Source organism: Doryrhamphus excisus, linkage group LG2 (genome assembly GCF_037039965.1).
Source record: "Doryrhamphus excisus strain RoL-2023G ecotype Guam linkage group LG2, RoL_Dexc_Guam_v1.1, whole genome shotgun sequence".
Classification (NCBI taxonomy): Eukaryota; Metazoa; Chordata; class Actinopteri; order Syngnathiformes; family Syngnathidae; genus Doryrhamphus; species Doryrhamphus excisus.
The window spans coordinates 301,272-326,961 of NC_136358.1; the positions used below are offsets into that span (position 1 = coordinate 301,272).

General features: G+C 42.5%; 3 protein-coding genes across 6 annotated transcripts in view; 1 reads left to right on the forward strand and 2 right to left on the reverse strand.

Annotated features, from left to right (window-relative positions):
- Positions 1-5,355: 5,355 nt before the first annotated feature.
- Positions 5,356-20,192, reverse strand: braf (B-Raf proto-oncogene, serine/threonine kinase). 2 transcript variants are annotated; one of them, XM_058066005.2, is made up of 20 exons: positions 19,986-20,192; positions 16,128-16,229; positions 15,740-16,027; positions 14,537-14,640; positions 13,967-14,069; positions 13,159-13,307; positions 12,741-12,860; positions 12,505-12,664; positions 12,331-12,370; positions 11,668-11,787; positions 10,722-10,858; positions 10,523-10,640; positions 9,822-9,906; positions 9,572-9,748; positions 9,436-9,482; positions 9,206-9,324; positions 8,583-8,714; positions 8,160-8,294; positions 7,391-7,544; positions 5,356-7,311 (listed from the first exon to the last, which is right to left on the reverse strand). In XM_058066005.2, exons 1-20 carry the CDS (start codon positions 20,139-20,141, stop codon positions 7,289-7,291), a joined length of 2,469 nt encoding a protein of 822 aa, XP_057921988.1. In that variant the 5' UTR covers positions 20,142-20,192; the 3' UTR covers positions 5,356-7,288. The 2 variants fall into 2 exon arrangements, with proteins under 2 accessions (XP_057921988.1, XP_057921989.1); XM_058066006.2 differs by lacking the exon at positions 11,668-11,787 and having other exon boundaries at positions 19,986-20,190.
- An 879-nt stretch (positions 20,193-21,071) lies between these two features.
- On the reverse strand, positions 21,072-22,460 carry mrps33 (mitochondrial ribosomal protein S33). 2 transcript variants are annotated; one of them, XM_058066012.2, is made up of 3 exons: positions 22,301-22,460; positions 21,506-21,722; positions 21,072-21,296 (listed from the first exon to the last, which is right to left on the reverse strand). In XM_058066012.2, exons 2-3 carry the CDS (start codon positions 21,718-21,720, stop codon positions 21,191-21,193), a joined length of 321 nt encoding a protein of 106 aa, XP_057921995.1. In that variant the 5' UTR covers positions 21,721-21,722; positions 22,301-22,460; the 3' UTR covers positions 21,072-21,190. The 2 variants fall into 2 exon arrangements, with proteins under 2 accessions (XP_057921995.1, XP_057921994.1); XM_058066011.2 differs by having other exon boundaries at positions 22,172-22,350.
- Positions 22,461-24,298: 1,838 nt separating this feature from the next.
- The window catches only part of tmem178bb (transmembrane protein 178Bb), a 61,144-nt gene continuing 59,752 nt past the window's right edge, over positions 24,299-25,690 (forward strand). The window contains exons 1-2 of one of the 2 annotated variants that reach the window (XM_058066009.2): positions 24,299-24,538; positions 24,800-25,357. In XM_058066009.2, the coding sequence (XP_057921992.2) occupies positions 24,988-25,357 (370 nt within the window). In that variant the 5' untranslated portion in view covers positions 24,299-24,538; positions 24,800-24,987. The remainder of the gene's footprint in view (positions 24,539-24,799; positions 25,358-25,690) is intronic. The other variant, XM_058066010.2, reaches the window with a different exon arrangement.

A 25,690-nucleotide genomic window follows, 5' to 3' on the forward strand; every position in this document is an offset into this window, starting at 1 on the left:
TTTTTTTTTGGGGGGGGGATACCCACAAGTGTCTGTACTTACAATAGAAAATAAGCAATGAACATATTTGCCAGGAACTGTCCAAAGCTGGGATCAAACACGCAACCTCTGCCTGTCTTAAAAGGCTGTATCATCAGTCGTTGAATTAGGAGGTCAATTCTGCCGTTTTTTTGGCATATTCTGCCGCTGTTGTCAATCATTGTGTCAAGAGCGCCATGTCAGATGACTCGCTCCTTTTTTTCCTCTCCTGCCTCGGGCTGACTTCCTGCTCGATGGCTCACGGCAGCAGCGCTCATGCTTTACATGCTTTACACCGTTTGCACAAGGAGAAATGGGGCCCCCGTGGATCTTGGGGTCCTCCTCACAGCTCACGCTGTCCATACTTGAACAGGAAGCAGAGCACCGCCTGTCACTGGCGTTCAATGGAAGGGGACAAAACTACGGTATAAGTCAAGGCCAGGACTGAGGACTGAGGACTGAGGACTGAGGACTGAGATGATCTTCCCAAATGTATGGAAGATTTAGCAATCAATGGACCATGTGGCCAAAACTCTTTTCGCTGCAATGGGGAACTGGTTCAGCGATGGAACTTTGTTCTCCTCCCATTGGCCGAGAGGTACACGGAACAATGAGGAACATTTGGAAGAAGCCTGGGAAGACAATTAATCACCCAGGAGAGGCACCACCTGAGGGGCCAGAGGAGCAAAGTGCAGCCTGTGAGCCGAATATCTGATGAAGGCCCGAGAGGTCCTGTGGCTGCTGCATAAAGAGTAGGCGGGCGAAACTAAAGATTCAAAACGCTAGAAAGAGGAAATTTGAAATAACAAAATTAAACCTTGACATTTCCCAATCTCCCTAGCCTAGCCTTCATGAATGTTCAATCTCCCTAACTTAGTCTCCATGAATGTTCAATCTCCCTAACTTAGCCTCCATGAATGTTCAATCTCCCTAACTTAGCCTCCATGAATGTTCAATCTCCCTAACTTAGCCTCCATGAATGTTCAATCTCCCTAACTTAGCCTCCATGAATGTTCAATCTCCCTAACTTAGCCTCCATGAATGTTCAATCTCCCGAACCCAATTTCAGCATCTTTAATGAGCAAAATAACAACGTTGGTCATCCTACACGATGCTGAAAAACGTAATGGTGAGAAAAGCATCATACTTCCGCAGGTTTTGAATCGATTGTGAGTTGATGTTTCAATGATGTTTGAACAAACGTAGCCGTTGAACGTCCAAAATGCAAGGTCTAAAACGGGAAGGCTGAATTCCAAATGGAAGATAAGAAGGAATATTATCTGTGCAGAAGACGCTGCAGTGAGGTAACCGCCTGTTCCTTGTTGTCCTACGCACTTGGAGTGCCAACGTACCGCCGCCGCCGCCGCCGCCGCCGCCGCCGCCGCCTCCTCAGCTTTGTGCATGAGCGTCTTCCTTTGTGTCGCTCTGTTCAAGTAGCTGGCTTTGTACGCGGGCAAACAAGCTGCAGACCATGAAAACCATGATTCATTCCTCCTCTCCACTCCTCTACGGAATGTTCCGCTGCAAGCATTGATGAAGCTTATTATGGTGATACATGGCAAATGAGATATATACAAATATATGTGTTTATGGGGGGCTGCAAATGGGATCATATTTCAGAGCAAATGCTGCTGGAAATGCAAATATGTCCACTAATTCACATGATCAACGTGCATTATGATAAGAGATAACACATTTAATATTTCTGCTTATATTGTCACATGCAAGGCAAATTCCATATGAGGGGTGGGCGATACTGCTGATTTTGGTATCGGTTCGATACCACGTAAATACAAGGCCAATATTGATGATGCAGCTACTGATACCAATAAGTTGACTTACGTTTTCCACAATCGTTGAATGATTTTGTGATCATTGAAATGAAACAGGACGTTAGCTTAGCACAAAAAAGCTAGCAAATCATATCAATGAACTTATTTGTGAACAATATCAAAATATAACACTTAGAGATGCGGCATTTAATTCCCGATATAACCAAAGTAAACTAATGTTTGGTCACATGGTCACATCTTGTGTAATGAAGGTTAGTGATGCATTTCACATAGAAAACACTTGGTGCTAAATGGGACAATACTGCAATATGCAGTATACACGGGAATATGCAGTATTGTCCAGCCGTCCCTTTTACACTGCATGGACAATGGTTACAAAGCCAGCAGAACCGACATGCCGACATGCCAACATGCCGACATGCCGACATGCCGACATGCCGACATGCCAACAGCTGAGATCAAGTGGGGGAAAAAATGTCCCCCTCTCATTCTGTGTGGAAGTGGTACAATTTAGATTTTTGTCCTTCTTTCCCACTGTGCCATATTCATTTAAAATGTGTCAACATATGAATATGAAAAAATATCACTAAAATAACATGTAATCCTACTGTCATTGTATTAAATAATGCTGGCAACAACATTTCCGTACGGCACAAACATCAGTGTAACAACAGAGTGTAAAGTATGAAACTGTAGACTAATAAGTCGAATTCTAAATAGGGCTCATTCAGCACATCACGAAGGAAACAGATTAGACGTATTAAAGGATGATTCATTACCTTGGAAAATATTCCAGGCCGAGGGCATAATGAGCTAGTAAGTTGTGGCTGTGTGGAGCACGCCATTGCTCAAGCCCCGGCATCGTTAACCTATCCAGATATTGGCCAATATGTCATTGTTATGCCGATAATTGTTTTTAAATATTCCCATATGAGCCACTGTACTAATAAGCAGAATTTAAAAAATATACATATATATCCATATATAAGATTGGAGACAGTTGCTAGTGTAATAGCACGAGAAAGTGAAGCCTTCTGTGCAATGCGGGTTTTATTTTAAGATGTGTAGTGAAGCCTGCTTTTTTTGTTGTTTTGACAAAGCTGTCCTCCGGGTGGGCAACAGGTGGGCTGGTCAAGGTCAAGGTCAAGGTCAAGGCGGATGTCCATGAGGAAGGTATTACGTAAACTGGACGTTTGCAAACATACACACTATATACAATACTCAGTAGTTATGGTGGGCAGCTCAATCCAATATCGATAGTGACAACATTATCGACATTTTTGCATAACAGCGATTAAAATAGGTCAGTTATGGTTCACTTTGCCGTCTCACTTTCAGCTTGTCAAACATAAAAGGTTCTTTTAGAATAATTAACTGCAATGAAGTCCAAACTAAGGATTATTAAAAATAATCAGGAATAATCGTCTGTTTCTCTATTTGTAAGGCTATAAAAGCAGAACGTTTGAGTTTACCTTCCCAGTGGGAATCCATAGCAGCCTCAAATCAAAGCCATCAGGTGGTAAATCCTGCCACCTGGCGGATAAAAAGCAGCATGACACCCAATAACAGCTTTTCATGCACTTCTTTAATATATCATTTTTTCATATTCACAACAAATACATTAAGCTCTTTCTCCTTATGATACAGCTTTAAATATTTTGAGTTTTTTGTCTTCCAGGTGTGCCTTCCAAAAAAATCTTTCATTTTTGTTTACAACGTGAAGTCTCCATGCCTTCTTAGCAAACTGACAATAGATTTTTTTTTACTTTGTACACTATTTACAAGTGAGAGGAATGAAGAAATCAAGCAAACAAAAACCGGAAGTTGGACATGGCTGTTTTCTGTCGAATGAAATGTCCTTGGGGCTTCATTGGTTAAGGTGCATGCACAGCAAAGACAAAAACTAGACAACAATAATAAAGCAATAAAGCAATAAAGCAATAAAGCAAACTGTGGCAAGAGGACAGCAATGGAGGCCACTTTTAGGCAATTTAGAAGCGGCCTCCTCCCTAAACACACTTGGAACAAATACTTCTTTCACTAACTAGTACGATACACTAGGCTTGTGTCTTAAATCACACTATTCTATCCTTACACTCAAGTATACTCTGTATACTGCGTATTTAGTTCCGGAGGAAGTAGTGCAGTACTAAATCCATTACTGTCGTTCAATACTACTATAATACTCACTGGATGCCAATTGGGGAGCCAAGATGGCGACTACTGAGGGTGGTAAACCTGTGGTAGGTGTGCATCACTACACACTTGTGGGAGCCTATCCCAGCCGTCTTGGGGCGAGAGGCGGGGTCCACCCTGGACTGGTGGCCAGCCAATCCCAGGGCACATATAGACAAACAACCATTCACACTCACATTCATACCTATGGACAATTTGGAGTGGCTAATTAACCTAGCATGTTTTTGGAATGGGGGAGGAAACCGGAGTACCCGGAGAAAACCCACGCATGCAAACTCCACACAGGGTGGAATCGAACTCGGGTCTCCTAGCTGTGAGGCCTGCGCGCTAACCACTCAGACTAATTAGGAACTAAATACTGTACAAAGTCTACACAGTACACTTAGTGAAGGAAGTATTTCATTGGAGACAACCTTGGTACTGGAGTTTCAAACCGTGGTAGGAGTGCCATCGGTGGTACACGGGCACCATCAAGTGGTACCCAGAACCCCATTAAGAAAAGAATAAATAATGATGAAATGTTAGACATATACTAGTACTTATGAAATGATTGCACAATACGAATGACTGAAATATTCCCGTTTATGTCACCTCATACTTAACGAGCCAATTTACCTGTGAGTACAAGCCACGTATTCAAAGCTAAACCACGGTTGGAAGCGGAGGTAGCAGAAATAGTGGTACTTGCAAAGAAATACTAATTTAGAGGTTGAGAACCTTTGGGAACTGATTTTCATTGAAAATGATATGAACTCTGCCTTCAATTAAGGAGCTCCAAAAATTCCACGACATCAAACTCTGCGATATGCGATATGACATTCGACGGCATAAAACAGCATAAACACCCATTTAAAAACTGGTTCTTCATTTGCGCTGTATAATGAAATATCTGGACCATGTCAAGTAAACTAGCTGTCCTTCATAAATAAACAGATTAGCGGATGGAATCTTAAGACTACATTAAACATAACGCAAGTCAATCATTTCTTCCAGAGATGGATACAGTATTTACCAAAAGGTCAAGTAGTGCAAACCTGAACATCTCCAAATGTTTAAACCTCCCCGCCCAGGGACATTTTGATGGAAGAAAGACTAAATAAATGGAGTTTTTCTGTGCATATACTACAGTCAACTTTTTCCACCAAGGGCCACAAACTGAGAAATTGAAGGAACACATGAAGATGTGCCAAGTTAAAAATATATCGTTTTTAAATGAATTTCAACTTTGTGGTTTTGCTGTTTATAAATGTTCAAATTATTTTGTAATATTATGACTTTATTTCCATAATATATATTTTAACCCAGCCTAATTTTCCAAAAATTACAACTTTTAAAAAACAATTGTACAATTGCAACTTTTTTTCCGCAACCAAAATTTCCAAAAATTACATTTTTTAATTTGTTTTGTGCTATTAAAATGACTTTTTCTCTTGTAAAATGACTGCTCATTTGCTGAAATGCCGCTTGATCAGCACTTATGTTCCGTTTAGCTTTTCTCCGATGTTGTTGTCATGACGACGTGGACATGCATTTGTTGCAGCACTTACAGAAAGCAGCGTTCTTAGAAGGTTAAGGGGATTTCAGACTAACAAAACAGCAATATCCCCAAAGTATCACTAGCGAAATAACGTAGTAGTGCAACGTTGCTGCGTTAGATGAAAAGCATGCATGTCCAGGTTTCCAACAACATGACGTAGCTCGCACTAATGCCTTCATTAGTGTGAGCATCTCCTGACCATGTGATCATGAAGATCAGCCTTCATGAATGTTCTTCAGCTCCACAACACATCTACGAATGAAAATCAAGCGTATTGCCTGCCATGTAGGAATGGACACACATGAATATGTGTAACTAGGGGACGACAAAAAATCCTCCCCCTCTCGCCCCAAAAATGGAGTCGCTCATTTGTTTCCATCAATTTCTACAAAAGTGCATGTCAGCAAGACTTAGCAAGAAAGCTTCAAAGTAAAGCAAAGTTCTGAGAATGTTAAAAAAAACAACAAATAATTACAACAGTTTTTTACAGAAAATGGCAAAAAAACAAAAAAAAAAAGCCAACCCCAACAAATTCCGTAAAGAAAGGTCTGCAAAGGAAGTAACACCGCAGGTCGGTGCTAGAAGTGGGATCCCCATTTGCAGCGAGTGCAGCAATATCAAAGCCAGGTGATGCGCGACTCAAATAAAATGGACAACAATGACGACACATGCACTGTGGGCGGGCGTATGGATCCAAATAGATAGTATCTACAGTATCAGTATCAGATTGATACCGCCGTGATGTCTTCTGTTTATGTTGACAAATCAGAGTGTTCATGTTGTAGATATTGGAAGTTCTTTTCAAGAAAAAAGTAACAGTATCAGCAATACTGACCCTGTATTTACTTGGTATCGGATCCATGCCAAAATTTGCAGTATCGCCCACCCCTAATGTGCATGTTAAGCTAAGGAAAAGCTTTCTCGTAGTGATGTACTGTACACCGGCCCAGGGAAGAACTCACTCTTGGCTTCCTCCCATCCATCCGCAAGAACAATACCCGCTTGCTCCTGCCGTTCATGCTAAATTATTATTATTTTTTTTTCATCCAAAAAGAGGCCAAAAAAACATCTTCTGTTGAGACCAAGACTTTAAAATGGATCATTTGTGTAGATTTGATCACAAAAAAACACACCCAGTGTCTCATTTGCTGGCCCTTCAAAGAGGCATCTGCATTAACAAAAGTTGCAAGAAAACCGCTGCAGAATGGGGGAAAGCTAAAAAAAAAAAAAAGTTTATGTTGAAGCATGATAAACTTATATCCATAATCTAACAAAACAAGAGTTCTAGCTGGGAGGTGATCCCACTTCGTAACTCCTCACAGGACGTCCAGCCTGGCCTGACAGAGGGCTCCCCCTACAGGCCTCCTTACTTCCTGCGGCCCGGACAGGACCGCATCCCTGCTTTTCCTCACCTACACAGGAAATGAAGGGCGGAGCCTCTGCCTTCCAACGCATCAGCTCCTCGCCGCATCACAGCCATCTTGTTCTTCGGCAGGCTGGTCCACTCGGGAATTATGCCTGGCCTTTTCCTTTTTTTAATGTGTGTTTCTACATGGTTTTTGTTCCCTAATTCTGGTTGCCTGTCGCTTTTGGCTACATTGCCAGCTTTTAGTTGGAAGGAATCCCGTCATTAGGTGGATAGAGGAAGAAAACGGCACATTCTTTAAGACTACATATTTTTTCCAGTGATGAATGAATCCACCGCGAGGAGCAGTGACGACGGATGGAGTGGTGGCAACAGCACTTACTTAAATGCTGAGAACTCTCCTGCAAAACAAGACAACTGCCAGGTCATCGCCTTTTTCAGGAACATCATCATTTCACAATCACTCTTTTTTTGACCCACCGTAGCCTCCTGCCTGGATGGGAGTTTTGGGCGAGGCGCAAGCATATAAACTGAAGTCCTCCGTCTGAAAGCCTGCTCGGTTTAACGAAGGCTCCGAGGCGCTGCGGTGGATTTTGGGTAAGGAGCGAGCCAGCAGCTCAATGGATGCCAAGATCTGAAAATGTTCAAAAGTCATTTATATGCAAATGCTATTTTTAAAGCAGGTACATTGGGAAGCTGTCTATGTTGACCAACTGACCAAGTCCTCAACCACCGTATTGGTCTTATTTCTAAAAAGTCCCGCCTACAACGTGGAGCCAAAAGGGTCACTTCTATGAAAAATGGGTCTTGTCGTATTGTTACAGTCATCATTATCGCTACGCAGCCAGAAGCAACAACAGCGACTGAACTACTGTCCAGTTTCGTAGCATTTAAGTAACGGTGTAGTGAATTCCTCTTCAGTGCAAAGTAAGCTTCAAAATAAAAGCAGGGCAGTATTAAAAGCAGCTCTGTTAGACAGGATTATGAAATATATAAAATGGTAGAATCCAAAAGGAAAATTATGCCAATAAAGTTCCATAGATTTAAAAAAAAATCCAATATCATCATTATTTTGTTCCTAAATCAATGGCTCGCTTTTGTTTCCACAACCGCTTATGTCGACATGAGTAAGCCAGTCCAAGGAGCGTCAACATAAACGGGTTCAAATCTAATAATCACATACATACTGTACATATTTTTCCATCAGGGAGAATATTCGGAGGTGAGAACGAGGTGATTTTTCACTCACCTGAGGGAAAAGCGGTCGCTCCTCTCTCTTCTTCTTCAAGCAGTCAGCCATTAGTCTCTTCATGGCCTTCGGGCAGTTGCTACGCACTTTGCTGAGGTCGGGGGACAGATAACCTCGGCCCACCATAAATATGATCTGTGCAATGGAGGTGCAATGCCATGAGCAGCAAGAACTATTCTACTGGACATTCAACTCAAAGTTATTGCATATTTAAGAAGAGGAAAAATCTGTCAGTCACAAAAATGACTTATGGCAGTTAAGTGGTTGGATGGGAATGACACTAACTTGCTGCGTCACTCAGAAGACAAACTAAGATGAGGGTGTTTTGTGTCCATTCATTAGCTGTTGAAGTCCGGTTTGCCTTCAATGGTTTCTGAGCCCTGATCTAAAGTGTCCATATCATAACAGCAAACTGGGACCGACCTGATCTCTGTTGTTGATATTGGAGTAGGGCAGCGCTCCGGACATCAGCTCATATAACACGATGCCGAAGGCGTAGACGTCCGACTGGAAGCTGTAGGGATTCTTGTCCTGCAGCCTTATGACCTCCGGAGCCTAAGAGAAGACACCAAATGCCCAAATGGTGAAGAGTGGAAAGTCGTTTTTTGGAGATCCCGTTTTCCGTAGGTTTTGGTTTTTCACGCAAATTATGACCAAAATATGTCTTTCAGTCTCAATAGTACTTTTATATGATTATGTCCTCTTGTTTTTTTCTGTTGTTGTATATACTTCAAGGTACAAAATGCCAGTACTTGAATGTATCTTTTTTTTTTTTTTATTAATTACATGTCTCGTATTCTTCATGGTAAAACACTACTTTTAAAAAATACCAGTCACAATTGGTATTGCCAATACAAGCCAGCATTGTCAGCATCAATTAGAAATGAAAGTACATGGCAGTGGTTGCATTCTAGTCAACTCCAAGGCGTGCGTCCATGCATATGATTCTAATCTCCATTAAAAGCAATCTGGTGTTCCTGTACACGACCAGATGAAGCCTGACAAACATCATGTTGGCCAAGATGGTCCACCAATGTTCTATTTACCATCCATAGTATGGAACCAGACAGCTGTTCAAACTGGTGGGAGCCACTCCATCGGGACTTGACTGTGGCCAGGCCAAAGTCACCAATCTTCACCGTCAGATCCTCATGGAGGAAAATATCTGGGAAAGGTGTAGTCAAGGAGAAGCTGACTTGATCCCAACAACAAAAATAATATACGTTGTGATACAGTGGGAATGCACTCCCACTCCCACTAGTCATTGAAAGGACACTGTTGCTCTTCAGATCCCGGTGGATGATGGACTTAGCGTGAAGGTAACTGAGGAGAAAAGACAATGAAGCATGTACCGTTGTACCATGTTTTGGACAGGAATGGGGTTGTTGTGTATATTCAAAAAGAGGGCTCACTCCATGCCCTGAGCCGTCTGCCTGGCGATGTCGATGAGCTTGATCATTTCAAACTTGGTCTCGATGATGTGCAGGTGGTGGTAAAGGCTGGAGCCTTCACACCACTGGGTCACAATGGCCAGCTGAGGTTTAGTGGTGTAGCCCATGAACAGCAGGATGTTGACGTGACGCGTTTTCCTGAACCACACACGCACAAGATCACCCGGGTGAGCCATCAAACGGGGCGCTGGGGCGCAGCCGGGAACGTTACCTGAGAACTCCCACTTCATTCTTGAAGGCCTGAAGCTGCTGAGGGGTAGGAGCAGTGACGTTCAACATTTTCACAGCCACGTCACCTAAAACACAATTGTTGATCATTCCACTCGTGAGTGGGAATTGGAATTTGCCATCAGACGACACACGGCAAACAAAGACGCATGAAGTGACCATTAAATAACCATGAAGTTATTTAAGGCACTTAATACGCATACGCTTAAGAAATATTTGTTTATTATTATTCAGTCATTTTCTACCGCTTATCCTCACCAGGGTCCCAGGTGGTGCTCTTTAGGCGTAATTAGGCAAATAATTCAAGTAAAATTATAAGCATAAAATAGTGTGGTGTATGTGTATGTGTTAAATATATGTTCCGGCCCCCACGAGTCAAAATATTTGCCCACCCCTGGACCTGGACTAGAAGTATGCTCCTTTTTGCCTGAACTGCATGACGAAGCAAATATCCAGAAACCAATTCTCCACAATTGACTGAATTCTGAAAAATCTTATTATTTTTGGAAAGAGAACAATTCATCTAAATGAACAGTTTTAAAGTACGATCCAACAGCGTCAGTGATAACATTTTTCATGGAGCTCTTGCACTGATTTTGTGCAAGACCAACCAATCTTGATTTGAGGGCTGGCTTGGTTAAGATGCAGAAGTCATTTAGCAAATGGAAGCAACATTCATCTTACCGTGCCACTTTCCCTTGAAGACTGTCCCAAAGGAGCCGGAGCCTATCCTCTGACCCAGAGTGATCTGGCCCTCTGGGATTTCCCAGTCGTCACTGGAGTCCCTCCTCCCCAGTGTTTTCTGGACCACAGATCCGGGAAGTTAGGACATGCTGAAAGACGTTCTATCGAGACGACATGAATGCCTCCGTTGGTCGCTCACCATCTTATTGCGGTCCTCGGATGATGATGACGATTTGCGTTCTCTCTGTTGGCATGGCGACTTCTGGGGAATCTTGACGTTGGTTAAAGAGCCAGGTAACGATGCGGGGGGTGTGGCCGATAGTCCGGTAGTGGACCCTGAAGGGGTGGAGGAAAAAAAAGGCTTTGTTTTTTAATCTTTGGAGCCTGTATGTGTGTGTGTGTGTGTGTGTGTGTGTGTTCACATGCAAGGGAAAGGAAAGGGTGTGCTTGATTGGATGGCTTTAATAAACTTCCCAAAATGCACAAATCACCAAAAGACTACATGACCTTAATTTGATCCCATTTTAGATTCAACCCACTTCAAATATAATAAAATAACCATTCTAAATGACAGTAGTTAATTGTGAATCTTTTTATAATGTATTTGTGTCATTATTGATGGAGAATAAATGTATCAGTTTATCATGGATTAAAAATTTTATTTTAACTATAAAAAAAGACTTATTTGAACCTAAATTATAGACACTGTATATACATATGTATGCTGTATACATGCTAAAAAACATAATGTCTCAAACTAAGGAGCATTAATTCAAGTTTTTATTCTTTTTAAAGAAAACGCGGGCGAGTGTAATGTAATAAAATTGAATTTAAATCAAACACACCAATAACAGATTGACATGGTTGACATGGTTCAAACTCCAACTCCAAAGAGGATGTTTAACGAAGCTTTAGGAGCCACCTGTTCAAAAGGTCTGTACTCTGAATGATTCATGTAAAAAAATCACCATGTGCATAATGAATAATGACTAGTAACTAGCAGCCGTTGTCAAAAACATGAGGGAATTGTGATGAGTGGAGTGGGGGGGACCACACAGTGGATGACACACAAGGCTATGGGTTGGTGTTGGAGTGTGACGGGTTGGAGAGTGAGAGACACAAGAACACACAAAGGGCCTAACTACCTCGGAAAACAGGCTCGGGCTCAAAATCAAACACTATGTCATTGGGGTAGGAGTATAGGAGGGGGCTTGAGGTCCGTGTTCGGTGCTTCCTCAAGCAGCGGGCAGGGTGGGTCGGGGGGGCTGCAGGGCAAAGAGAGACAGACAGACCATCACTGCTACTCAGCCTGCCCCTCTCACCTCTCACAGCTACAGTTTGTGGGTGGACCACGCACCAAATCACACCACATCACAGCTTGATAGCCGCCTAACCGCCTTGTAATTCATTATTACGTTTTGGTTTTTTAACACCATATAAACAATGCATCATTTAGTAATTAGTGTTTACCAACATAACGACACTGTAAATTGTCTGTGGTATTCAGGAGACCTTTTGAAAGCAACGCCTCAGATTTACCTGAAACATTAAGTCTATCATGAGAGGATTTAACTCACTTGGAAGTAACAAAACAGAAGGTCCGCTAGCATGAATATTCAACTTCCTCATTGAGTGGCAAAATTGCAGGGATAAGAGCTCAGCTTCTCGGGACAGAACAGACACACGCACGCATATACACACACATATACACACACACACACACACACAAAAGACCAGAGTGCACGCAGACGCAGGATGGTGGGAAAAACCACAGAATGAGCTTGGATTCTTCCGCAAGGAAGACTTACCTCCATCGGACCTCGCCAAGCCCTGATCTCGAATCAGGTCCTGAAATCAAAGAGAGGACAACACAATGACATTCATTCAATGACTTACTATTTTGGAGTATTTTGTCTCTAAAAATATAAAAAAATATAACCGCTATTCTCCCAAGCACGAACATCTGAGGGTTGAGCACTCACGTCAATGTTGACGGGCTCGATGGTGTTGATATGGACGTTGGGGGCAGACGATGAGCGGTCCCGCTGACCAAACTGGTTGCGGTGATCCTCCTCGCTGGTCCGGAAACTAGGCGGGATGGGTATGGACTTGGACGGAGACAGAGTCGTATGGCATATAGACCTGGAGGGATGAGCTTTGTTAGCAAACCGTAAAACCAGCTTGTCTCTCACCAACAGTGAGATGGCGTCATGCTCACCCGGTGGAATCGGACGGGGGGAGTGATGGACACGCTTCAGACACAGGGGTGGTTCCCTCTGAGGAGACTTCCTCTTGAGTGAAAGGGTGATGCTCGAAGAACTTTGATACTAGCAACAAGCTGCACAATGAAAAGTCGAAGGAAAAAAGTCAACTTTTAATTAAAGTCCACAAACAGAATTTGCATCACAAAACTGTTGCCCACAAAAAAGTCCAGACCACTCAATTGCTTTGAGAAGCAAACGATAGCTGTAACTACTTTCCTCCACAACGAAAAACAAACAGAACTCGGCTCATGGAAGGAAGTTGGGTAAAAGTTACCGTTGACGCACTACACTGCTGATGGGGATGTCATACAACTTCATGTCAAAAATCCCAAATATCCCTTCTACACGTGTCTTAACAACATCTGGACTCACTCTAGTTGGTCGTAGTTGACACACATGAGGGGAACCTCAGTGCTGCAGCGCTGGTGGAACTTGTAGCCACAAGTTTGACATCGGAACCCCTGGAAAAGCAGCTTTCTGCAGAAGTCGCAGAAGGCCAGTGTGAAGAAGGTCTTCCTCACCTGTCAAGGCACGAGAAGCATACTTTGTGAGCAACGCCATCATTGGCTTCAACGTATTTACATTATTGGCACCTCAGTGTGAATAATAGTGTTCAATAACACCCCACTTGAGACTCCACTCCTTTGTTCATGAATCCACCTTATAAAACATTTGTTTTAAATTTGTTGTGTTTTACTCCAATACATCTGGGAGGAGATGATTAAGAAGCCTTTATTTAATGGAACTTTGGGATTAATACCACCATTATATCACCATATGTAGTAACTCGCAAAAGTGAGTACATTGCAATTCAGCAAGGATTTTCGTACAACTTCTCAAGGGACAACACCATAGAAATTAATTACAGACTGAAATTAGCAGTATAGATTTACTGTGTGCTGACAAGAAGTCAACACGCAACCATTATTGTCAAATAAGTAACTCCACTACAGTGAGTAGCGGAGTTTCTATTCAGGATTCTGAAATGCAAGAACCAAGCCAAAAAAAAAAAAGTAACTCTATCTAAGATGAATCTACAATTAATCAAAGATCAACCTGTTTACAACATGCAGGAAGACTACACACGTACATCAAACAAAACAAAGCTAACCATAAAATAATCTAACAATCTGGTCTAATGCCTTTACTTTGAAGTCCTATTTGGTTGTGTGCTACTCACAAAGTTGTGCGTGGTGAGTGGCACATTCTCCAACACTTCAACATGTAACTCCTCCCCTGTCAGCCAGGAGATGTCCGTGTCCCAGCCAATGGGCTTCTTCTCCCTGATGCACAGCAAAAAGAGCGATGGAGAAAGAAATCATCTACAGACACAGCGTATTACCTACCCAAACCATATACGTGCAGAAATGTACTTTGCTACTGCTTTCATTCGTTCATTCTACTTTCGACTCAGGCAGACAGGCACTTTTAGTATGTGGTCAATGTAAGTGGGACGACTTAAGCGGGTTCCACTGTATTTGTTTCCAAAACATTTTCCACATCAGTACCGCATTTATTTTCTAAAATGTGCCATTTTTGGTGGCTCCAGCTGCTATCACTTCAAATCTCAGGCAAGCACGCGTCTCCAAGGCAACAGCCTACAATGCTGTTATTACACTTGTCCACAAAATCTCTTTAGTGGCAGTCATTTTTATCATGGATGGTTTTTTTTAGATGGAAAAAAGACAATGGAGTAATTAGAGTTGCATACTGATCCTTACTATTATGACGTTGCAATACATTTTCTTACCCGTCCTGTATCCTGTAGACTCCACAGCACTCTGGGATGAGGCCCCGCATCATTAGCGCTTTCTTTAGCGAGTCTCGCACGGTCATCCCACACCGAGCCGGGACCTGAACACAGCAGAGGAACACTAACTAGAAGGTCTTAAATGACTGGCATGTATTTTATAGCCAAACTGTGGTATGTGTACCACCAGTGGTACAAGGACTCAGAACCATAAGAACGAGAGAAGACAATATTTTTAATATTAATTTTACTTAATGACAAAATATAGGAGTGGAAAAACCTTTTTATTTACATAAAGACACGTAAAATGATCGCATTTGATTAGTTTTATGTTTACGCAAAAATAACTAGTTTCCATGATGCAGAGTGTGAGTGAATTTCCACTAATTCACACAGTTGGATAGAAGTAATACAGTACAGTGTTTTGATCTGGCAAATCTTAAGTAACTTTGCTCAAATGTAGAATTACTACAGCTTCCGCTCGGACGTTGACATTGCTGTTGAACTCGGATGGAGAAAAGCAGCAACACATTGCAAGCGAGTGATGCTGCTAACATCCAGCGCAGGATGGATTGCAATATTTATACTGTGCGCAAAGCAGTTAATGTGCAGTTCCCGCCTTGCGCACTGATACTTCCATGTTACGTGTATGGTACAATTATTTTCTCTAAATGAGAAATATCGTCACATTTTACGGATACTGTATAGTGGATCCCGTCAAAGGGAAAGAGGGTCACCTAGATTCCCTAATTCCCCAAACTCCTCACTCTGAGCAACCTGCTTCAAGCCATAATCTACTAGGAAGTCTACAAGGAAAATCTTCACTTTAACATGGATAATACATTCCTCAGCCTGGCTAGCTCCCGTCACTGCTTGAACATTTAGTTGGCCAGCGACATAAGGAGAATGGCCGATATTACAAGAGAAACATTTTGTTAAGTTGTGGGAAAAGGGGGTGAAAGAACAGCTGAGAAGAAAAGAAAAAAGATCTTTGGTCCTATGCTGAAGTGCTGAAGCTGTGAAGTTACGTTGCAGTTCCTGTCCTATTTACCTATTTTCGTTTTATTGAAGTTGAGATAACCACTGCCAATACCTGCTTTTGGAAAAACATGCAAGCCAAAATGAAGTTAGCAATACTACAATACATCAACGTAAAGTGACCAATTTTGAAAAAAGTGACTTGTCTAGAAAGAGAACACGTACCACTGTTCTTTGTTTGTTAGGCAGAAAGACCCGGACGATGGGCTTCTGTGGGGAGCGAGGGTTGGCCCGACTTGCATCCGTGGGTGTCTGCAGGACGGCCAGTGTGTTATGTGGCGTGGGGAAAGCCTGAGCGCCCCCTCCGACCGCACACCCTCCCATCTTGACTTGCAGGAGTGGAGGCACTGGTGTCGGGGAGCAGGACAAGTCCGTGCCGTTGCCCATGGCCTCCAGGAGCTGCTGCTCCCTCTGCTGCAGGGCGTCCAGCTTACTGGTGTACTCCTCATACGCCTGCAAGGGAATGGACGGACCCCCCCCCACACACACACAGTGAAAATGACAATCCTGATCCTTGTTCAACTACATGGAGACAAAGGAAACCAATTCTCACCTCCAGATAGATGGAAGGAGGATTGTGTTCTCCTCCAAACTTGTCCAGGAGAGCTTCCAAGTGTTCTTGGGTCAACTTTATCATCTGTTTGATATTCCAGATCTGTGGAAAAAGAAGCCAGTAATTGGAACAATTCATTCATTAGGGTCACCACCCTAATGAGCATGAAGCGGCAGGATGCTGGAGCCTATCCCAGCTGACCTGTACTTACCAAAACTGTACGATACAATGATTCAATTTCAAGACCGAGCAACTAAATCACTTTGTAAATATAAATACAAAAAAGTCAAATACACAAGTGTTCAAAGTGCAGTCCCAGGGCCATTTGCAGCCCGCAGCTTTCTTTTTCTTTGGCTGCAGCATATTCTAAAAGCGCAAAGAAACAAGAAAAAAAAAAAAACTAGCAAAAACGCCACACAATGTTGAAATGTTGACATTAATAATAATAATATACTCTGTCGCCAATAGAACAAAGCGGTGATGCAGGCTGTAAAAGAGATGACACTTTAATACAGATACTTGAAACTGATACTAGGACTACGTTGTCTGAAGTGCTGCCTGGGGCCTGCAGCTCTTTCTTTATTGGCTCATGTCACATTCTAAAAATACAATACAAATAAAAAAGGCCAGAAAAAGTTGAAATGCCGATACTAATAATATGTTATGTCACCAATAACACAAAAGCGACATGCAGGTGTTATATGCGGGTGGTTCTCCTGAAAGGGGCACCAGCGAGGGTGCAGTGATTTGACGCTATAATCATACAAAAAACATCCTGCAAACATTGATTGAACAGGGGAAATAGCCAGAAAGACTTTCATGTTTGTTGTGTATAAAACTCCAAACTGCAACTAAATTGGCGCATTTTGTGGCTAAAATGTGAAAATCTTGCGTACATTTTTCAGCTACTTGCACTTGTGATTAATGAAACAATCTGTAAAATGTGAAGTCAATTGACGACAGCCAGAGCATGTGATGGCTCACATTTCAATCGAATTGACCGACTTTTCTATCATCTTTGTTTATACATTTTGCCTGGCTCTACTGTCTCTGCAGCTGCAGCTGGCTAGAAAGAGTTATCTGCTTAGCCTCTGGTCCACGGACTCCAAATGTGACGGGTTTTTTTGTCTTTAAAACAAACAAGCAAAGCGGCTCATTTGGAGTTTGTTTTCGTCCCACGGGAAAACCACACTTACAACCTTGCTCTCTCAGCGCTGATGTTGAGTAGCTGACCCCAAAATATTTCTACTTCATTTGGATGGTGATGGAGCTTTGAAGTTTTGTATTATGGACCATATACACTTTAACACTTCATTTTGTATTTGACATTGCCCTACACTCTGATGGCCTTGCTAAAACTGACTTAAACTCTCTTTGCATGATAAATACGCGGGTTGACTAGAATGACAGAGAAAAAGCCTTTCCATTTTGGGAGATTACACATGACAGTATTTCACCCTTAAATGATAAACTATTACTCAACGGGATGTTGAAAAGGAGCCTATTTCCTGATATTTCCGGTTGCTCTCATTGCAACTTTCAGGAACTGCATCTGCGACTGACACGTTCCATCACTCAACCTCACGTACTTAATAAATCATAAATATTGGCTTTTTCAAGGTGTGAGACCGTGAAAGTGTAAGGGCCTCCACAGAATTTCATTTTAAACAAAATTTAACAACTTATCTTATAAACTTATTGAACATATAAGAGTAGGTTTGACATAAAAAAAAAACTTTGTTATGGAGTTTTCTGCTCTCACTGTACCAACGAGGGGCGGATAGCAACTTGACACAACTAAATAACGGTTTATATTATTTACCAGAGGTGTGGGCTTGAGTCACAATTTGGATGACTTTGAAACTCAACTTGGACAAACTTTATGATGAAAGACGAGCGTCTAATGTGTCTTTTAGTAGGTGCTGTATTTATATTGTGTTCTGAGTGTCTTTATTCACTATACTTTGGGGGATATATTCTTTTGAAGGAATAAAAGTTCCTTCAAAATGTTTCCAGAACTCAACTTTTAATGAAAATAATCCAATTATTATTATGGGGGTGTGAATTTGGTCAATAATTGGCAGCAACATTGATTTTCATTGTTATTTTTTTGCTACAATCTCATGTTTACAACTAAAAGTCACAATGTCCCGAAGACAAGAAATGCCAATTGCTGTAGATATATTATATAGTAATATTGCAAACAATCAGAATACTCGTTTAGAGATAATGCATTTCCCAGAGTACGAGCATGAAGCGAACACAACTCTTCATCATCCGTAATGCCGATGATATAAAATCCTCATTAAGTCTTCACTAATAAGTCTTACAGTTCACTCACACACATACACAGTACACATATAGTTGAATAATAAACAGTAAATATTTGATCAATTCATGTCAATTTCAGACTTAAAATGATGTACCAATTTAAGTCCCCCCTCTTCAAAAAAACTGAATGGCACATACTGTCACCAAGTTCTCTTGCACTCACATCACATCTTGTCAAAGCATCTTCCTGCTAGAAAATGTTGAGTGAATTGAGTGAATTACTTCAAATGCAAAGCAGAGAATCCGTGACTATGAGGATTAGCTTTATTCCAACGGTGCAATAACACCTGTCTGCAGCCTGAGGACACCATAGTCAGTGTGTGTGTGTGTGTGTGTGTGTGTGCATGCAAATAGGGACTCATGCTGTGTGGGTATCACTCAGTGCACCATTCAAGCTAGAATCGCACCTGAATACGACGCCAGAGGGTACAGCGTAGTGACTACGCAAAAGCATAATCCTAGCTGTATTCAAATGGTTGCATTTAATCATGAAAAAAAGAGGAAGCGGGTAAATGTTACGATCATTTCTGGTGCGTAATGACACTAATCGATTTAGGACAACACTCCACTGTCAAAACTGGCACCCTCAGAAACAAAGTATGTAATATACACATTATGCTGATGGACGTGGACGTGTGGAAGACCACAAATTGGAATACAACCTGTGTACAGCGGCGTGTCCCAACTTTTTCCCATAAGGGCTGCATACAAAAACATTTAACAAAAACATCCAGCTTGTCTGTTATAGTAAGTAAATGACTGTAATTTCAACTAATAAGCCGAGGACTAATGAAAAAATGAGGTGCAAATCTAAAATGGCCCCCATGACTGCAGTTTGGACACCTTGAATGTATATGTACAGTATGTACTAGTATGTACTGTATAGGGATAAAAGTACTCTGTGCAGCTGCATTGCACTGCACGACTTGAGTTAGCTTCTACTTCCCTAAATCACCATCAGCCCTTTGAGGTGCACGCGCGCGCACACGCACACTGGGTTGTCGGGTGCACTCCGATGCACCAGGATTGGCACCAGGATTGGCACCGGGATTGGCACCGGGATTGGCACCGGGATTGGCACCGGGATTGGCACCGGGATTGGCACCGGGATTGGCACCGGGATTGGCACCGGGATTGGCACCAGGATTGGCACCAGGATTGGCACCAGGATTGGGGGGGGAATGCTGCTAATTGCGTGTCTTTGTTGTATCAACAGCAGCGTGCGTTGTGCGGTGGCGGCGCACCAGGGCTGCAGCTGCAGTGAGCCAAGCCGAAAAGGAGCCAATGGAGTCAAGCAGGCCCCAAGTAAACACCGATCCCGACGGATAAAACCTCGTCTGCCAAGCCGCTGCACGTCGCCGCTTAACGCGAGCCGAGGTCGCTTTATTTTCGCCGAGCCTCCGCACCGCCTCCATCCGCGGAAGAGCCGGTGTTTCCGGAGCATTTCCATCCAATTACCCCCGCTTGGAGCACCGTGTGCCCGCTTTCCCCCGTCCCCATCGCGCCGTTGCCCAGTAAAGCGCCTACCTCCTCATCTTGCGGACCTCCGGGGATCCCCACCGGGCAGGACGAGTCCAGCGCTGCGCCCAGTTCCCCCAGGGCCGGCTCCCTGTCCGGCTGCCGCTCCGAGGTGTCTCCGTTAAATACGGGAGGTGGGGACTCGGCGCTGCTCAACGCCGCCATTTTGAAGTGTGAGAAAGTGAGTGGAAAATAATAGAGGCTACAGGACGGACGGTAGGGGTCGACAAAGACACCACCACACACCAGATATGGCTGGCACATGGAGAAGGGGTATGGGTTCAGTAAGCTTTGCTTCTTCCTACTACTTTTCGCTCCTATAAATGTGATACGCTTCAGTGTAACTTGTCGAGCATAATTCGCGTTAGGCTGTCGTTTGTGTTTTTTAATTACATATTTTTATATATTTTACAAATGTGTTGTATGCCTCACTTCCCTGTACAGCACTTTGATCCTCGTTTAAAGGTGCTTCATAAATAATGTTGATTGGTTACAGGCTGATATTGTGTTCATATTTCACATATAAAAAGTCACTATATTTTAGAGAACATGTTGAAAGTGATTTTCCCCTACATTTCCCAACTAGTAGTATTTACATGCAGTGCTTAACAGGTTTATTAGATTGCCACCTCACGTAATGTTTATGCCCCAAATCAACTTTTATCACTACTTGTGTTTTATTTATATGACTGGCAACATTAAATTGGATGTCATTTGCAAAGCAGATCTCCACTCAAACAGTGTGGTCATATGTGGTTCAAGGGAGGCATACGTTCTCAATTGAGTAGTGATATAACGGCAGCCAGTGGATTTGGCACCGGGGCCTTCAATGGGGCCTTGGCCACCCAGAATCTTTCATGGCAGACACTGAGGGCCAGTACTGTAAAAAAAAATACAAACTAGTCATGAATGTGTCATTAATACGCCAGTGTGTGTAAGCCTTCATTTTGAATGCTAAAATATAATAAGTATTATCATGAGCGTTTAAACTGTTCTCTTCACAAAAAATAGTAAAGCACATTATTATTTCCTGATGACACATATTTGTATGACAGCAACACACAACACCACTGCTGTTTTTTCATGAAACATTAAAAAGGTGATCCATTGTTTATTCTTACTTTCATAACCTGAAACAAACTGTTATTGATGAAGAGGCAGCATAAAACAAGTAACACAGTCAATAGTCCCGTTTTAAGCGGGAAAGTGGCCGCTCATTTCTTCTTGGTTGCTCTCTTTCCCTCTCCCTTCTTCGGTACACCTTTTCCTCGCAGCTTCCTCAGGCGACGCATCTCCTCTTTGAAATCCTCATGCTCGTCCCTGCAAACCAAGATGGGAGACATTTCACAGCTTCAATGACTACTCGGAACCTTCCGATACCTATGTACTAATCCCATTATTAAACGTAATTGCCATTCATTTGATTAAGGGCAGTTTTTCAGTAGAACATGATGGACAAGTGGCTTAATCCGGTTTATTATAGACACAATATATCTCCAGAACATCTTAGTGGTTCATACGGAAATTACCTGAACAATCCCATGAACCTGAGCTTTTTGGTCATGGCGTAGTAAATGTTGTGTTGTGGGTACCAGTCATACACATCCTTCCTCTTGGCCATGGGAGGCTCCCGGAACAGTTGAACCACTTTCATCGATTTGGAGTCTGTCGTACGCACAACATCCCCGAAAATTTGCGCACTCAACCGGGCCATGCGCAGTGCGTAATTGGACAGACTGGCCATATCTGCAGAGAGGAGAAGATAGAAGTGACCATTGAAAGGGAAGACTCTAAATTTCACGTTAAAATAAATATAATCACAGCCTTTAATGTTTCAGGTTCTTTTTTACCTTTTTATAATCGTAATTTATTTATGAGAAGAAACGATACATACAGTGCCTATCTGTCTGTATATAAAATCACGCTTCATGCTGCTACGCTTTCATTTCAAGCTTATTTTGCACTGCACAGGAAGTCACTGTGTGCACGGTTTGTATTGTGTAACTACAAACGTGTTAGCGTTCGGCATGTGAGAGGCAAGCAAAAAAAGTCACTCAGTACCCACACACGACAAATATTGTATCTGTAAATACTATTCGCAAGCGATTAATATAATTTAAATCTCCTAATACAGACAAGTGAGAGCACAATAATACGAAGTGCTGAATGATAATAGAGATAGTAAATGTTCTTACCTTATTTTCAAGACAGTACTTTTTACTATACAACTACCTGGGCTCTAAACAGATCGTAAAGCATCTTAAAACTGTGTAAATATTTGTTTAAGCCATAAGCAGTCCAAAATTATGTTGGCTGGGTATCACCTTCAGTCGAATCGGTCCACTTCCGCCGATAGGTTTCCTTCGAGCTGTGATTGGATAGTTGAATGACTTCCGGTTTTCTGTCGTATATCTAAACTCGTTTTTAATGTCTCCTGGAGTATTTTTATCTTTTTATTTTTTAAGTTTTCATTGAAGCAGTCATTTGACTTGAGATAAGACGTGTGGGTATTTCATGCCGAAGAAAGCATAAAGGACGTTTTATGAGCTTCAACAGGAAGTCCACCATTGTTAATAAGTCCGCCTATTGTTGACGACACAAACGTTCCGCTGGTTCGGTTAACAAACTGTTTTTATTTTATTTTTATTTAGGTTTTAAGTGGTTTTTAGTGCGACTAACACTGTCCCCAAAATAGAGTCAGGTAAAAATCTGAAGGAACAACGGTTATATTTTTTTCTGCCATTATAGCCACTCAGTACATTTTATTGTTACATTAATGTAACGTGACGCATCTTGAAACGAATGAGTAGATTTTCTTTCGGGGGAAACATCAGAAACGCCGTCTATGTGTTCCACTTGGTATGTGGTATATCATCATATCATATTGTCCCAAGTTGAACATAGAAATGGAACTAGGATCTTATTGGTTAAATGTATTTCACTTTGTAAACGACAGATGGCACTAGATAACAAAAAACACATTTATTTAGGTTATTAATGTTGATACTACAACATGCAGGATATTTTGCTTATCGTAGTCGACTTTATCATTGAGATCTGCTTACTGGAATATTCTGGAGGCATATGTGAGTGTTGTTGGGCAGCAGGGTACAACACAAGATCAACCATTGCATCCAAAACTACACTGTTAAGTGCTGACAATGACATGACAACCAATAAATCAACAACTAATAAATCCATAGGTTAACCATAGAGTCGCTGGAATTTCATTTTAAAAAAATAGTTGGCTAATTATTACTCTTTTACTTTATTATTATTATCATTATTGTCAATATTACTATCATTATTGTTGTTCGCAAACCGCTGCAGTAAAGCTTTTAAAAACCTTTGAAAAATGTTTATTCACTGAAGTGGCAATGTTGCAACTACATGTCAGACGACTAAATAAAACAAAAATAAAGTAAAATTACTATTTCCTGATCCTTACATAATGGAGAATGAACTGGAAGACCTTTGTTGTGTGGTTTCGTCCGCCAGCCGTGCAACAGCTCAGTTTCAGGGTGTTGACAATGTTTTTTGGTTTTACTGCCACCCCCGTCTCTTTGTTGCAGTACCTTTTTTGGTGTTGCTGGGGCGGGGCCACCTGTTGCACACCCGCTGCTCATCTCTCATCAGACTGAAGTTGAACCTGAAATAGCGAAATGTAACAAAATGGACAGCAGTGACGCATACGTGTAGATGATAAGTGAGTATCATGGATGCTGGTCTATCCTCCCCGTTGGGTGTAGTGTATAATTTGTTGTACACATTATAAATATGTATATTTAGTATTAAAAGGTATGGTATTTGCTTTGTTCATTATTTGCAATTATTTTTATTGTATTCATGTATACTGTACTTATTTTGGGGGAATAATTAATGTATGTATATTATATGTGTATATTTATATACAATATATAATACATATGTATATTTAGCGACAGCCCGTGTGACGAATCAGACATTTTTTTTGATGTTGTAATTCACTTTCCGGTTCTATGGTTACCATCACACTTTTCCCCTTTTGCCTCCACTTGTGTTTGCATCAAACACACACTCAAAGAAGCCAGGGAAGGTGGAGTGAGTTGACTTGTATTTACCCAGAAAGTTCACTTTCAACTCCCAGTGGTAGTACTACTACTAGTAATACTCTATTTAATCCAATAGAGGAATTCCCACTTTGAAGATGAAGCATTGATCCTTGAGTGCTGCACAGGCATGAATATATACCTTGTCAGTGAAACTTTGGTATCATATGCTGTCATATCATCATAGGTCTGTTCTCAGCTTGCATTCCTAATTATTTGGCTCCGTTTCAGGGCACACGACATATGAGAGCTAGGTGGTGGTATTTTTAGACAGCTCAATCCAATCCCATGCAGCCCACATCATGCTAACATGCTTGTGCAGACAGATGGGTGTTGATTGGTCGGCGGTCGGCGGTCGGGCCCAGCTCTTGCAGCTGCCGTCATCAGACGTGCATCTTGGGGGACGCTTTGCTGACTCAACTGCCTGGAATCCTCCACATTCTGCACCCTGCTGCACGGTAGCCTTCCCATCAGGTTTGCTATTTTTCTGTCTTTTATTTGTTGCTAATTGCTGATTTGATTTCCTGGTGTTTCATGAGATGAGGTGCACGATATCCGAGGTTTCTCCTGCACCCCCCTCTCTTTGTCCTTAATGGTGCACCTTGAATACCATGCCAGAGTCCGTTTCATTTTTTTCCCAAGAAATGTGTGCATGTTGTGTTGCTGTGGAGCAATCTGCAGATCCTAACGCCGAGCTGAGTCAAGCGTCCTCGTCTTGTCTCCGCTGTGCTGCAGGACAGACGTGAGAAGAAGGAAGGGAGAGGATTATTATTTTCTCTGCAACATCTCGGCTTCCAATTGCAAGCCACCAAAAAAACCTTCTAAGGTGATGTGAGCTTGAGGAGGAGGAGGAGGAGGAGGAAGTGGGGAACCGCAGAGGAGCTGTCCGTCCGTCGTGGTGCTGATGCGGCTGTGAGGCGAGCATGGCTGCCGGGAAGTTGCTTCTCTACGCCGGGCTCTCGTTGTCTCTATGCGCCCTGGGCATGCTGGCGGTGGCGATGTGCTCCGACCACTGGTACGAAACCGACGCCAGGCGGTACAAGGAGCGCTGCCAGAGCTTTTCTAGTCGCCGCAAGGACCCGGGCTTCATCTACATCCCCAATAACAGCCTGCCGCTGCGGGCCAGCCGGAGCGGCGAGGAGAAGCTGCCCCTCGCCCGCAACCGGCGGCATCTGTTCGCCATGAGCGCCGCGGATGAGTGCAACAGGCAGTACAACTCCACCAACATGGGGCTGTGGAGGAAGTGCCACCGGCTGGGCTTCGACCAGGGAATCGAAGATCTCATCCGGAAAGGTAGGACTGATACAAATCATTCACAAATGGTTCGAAAAGTTGCAGGAATGCTGGCCTGCAGGAATGTGCTGTGGCATTCATCACAAGGAAATCAATTAGCCGCCTCTTGTGCAGGATTGTTCATTTGACCAAAGGGCAAACAAAAAGGCCAGGCTTGTTTACTTGCTATTCTGCATCGGGTTTTGGGGATGCTTGTTCTCATGCCATTTTTGATCTGTGTGCACTTCCCGGCTGTAGTTTAAATGCTGCTTTGCCTAACCTTTCAACTGCAAATAATGACATCATCACTTCTGGTTGTGTTGGCTTGCCAGCTCAATTGCTCCGTATGAAGGA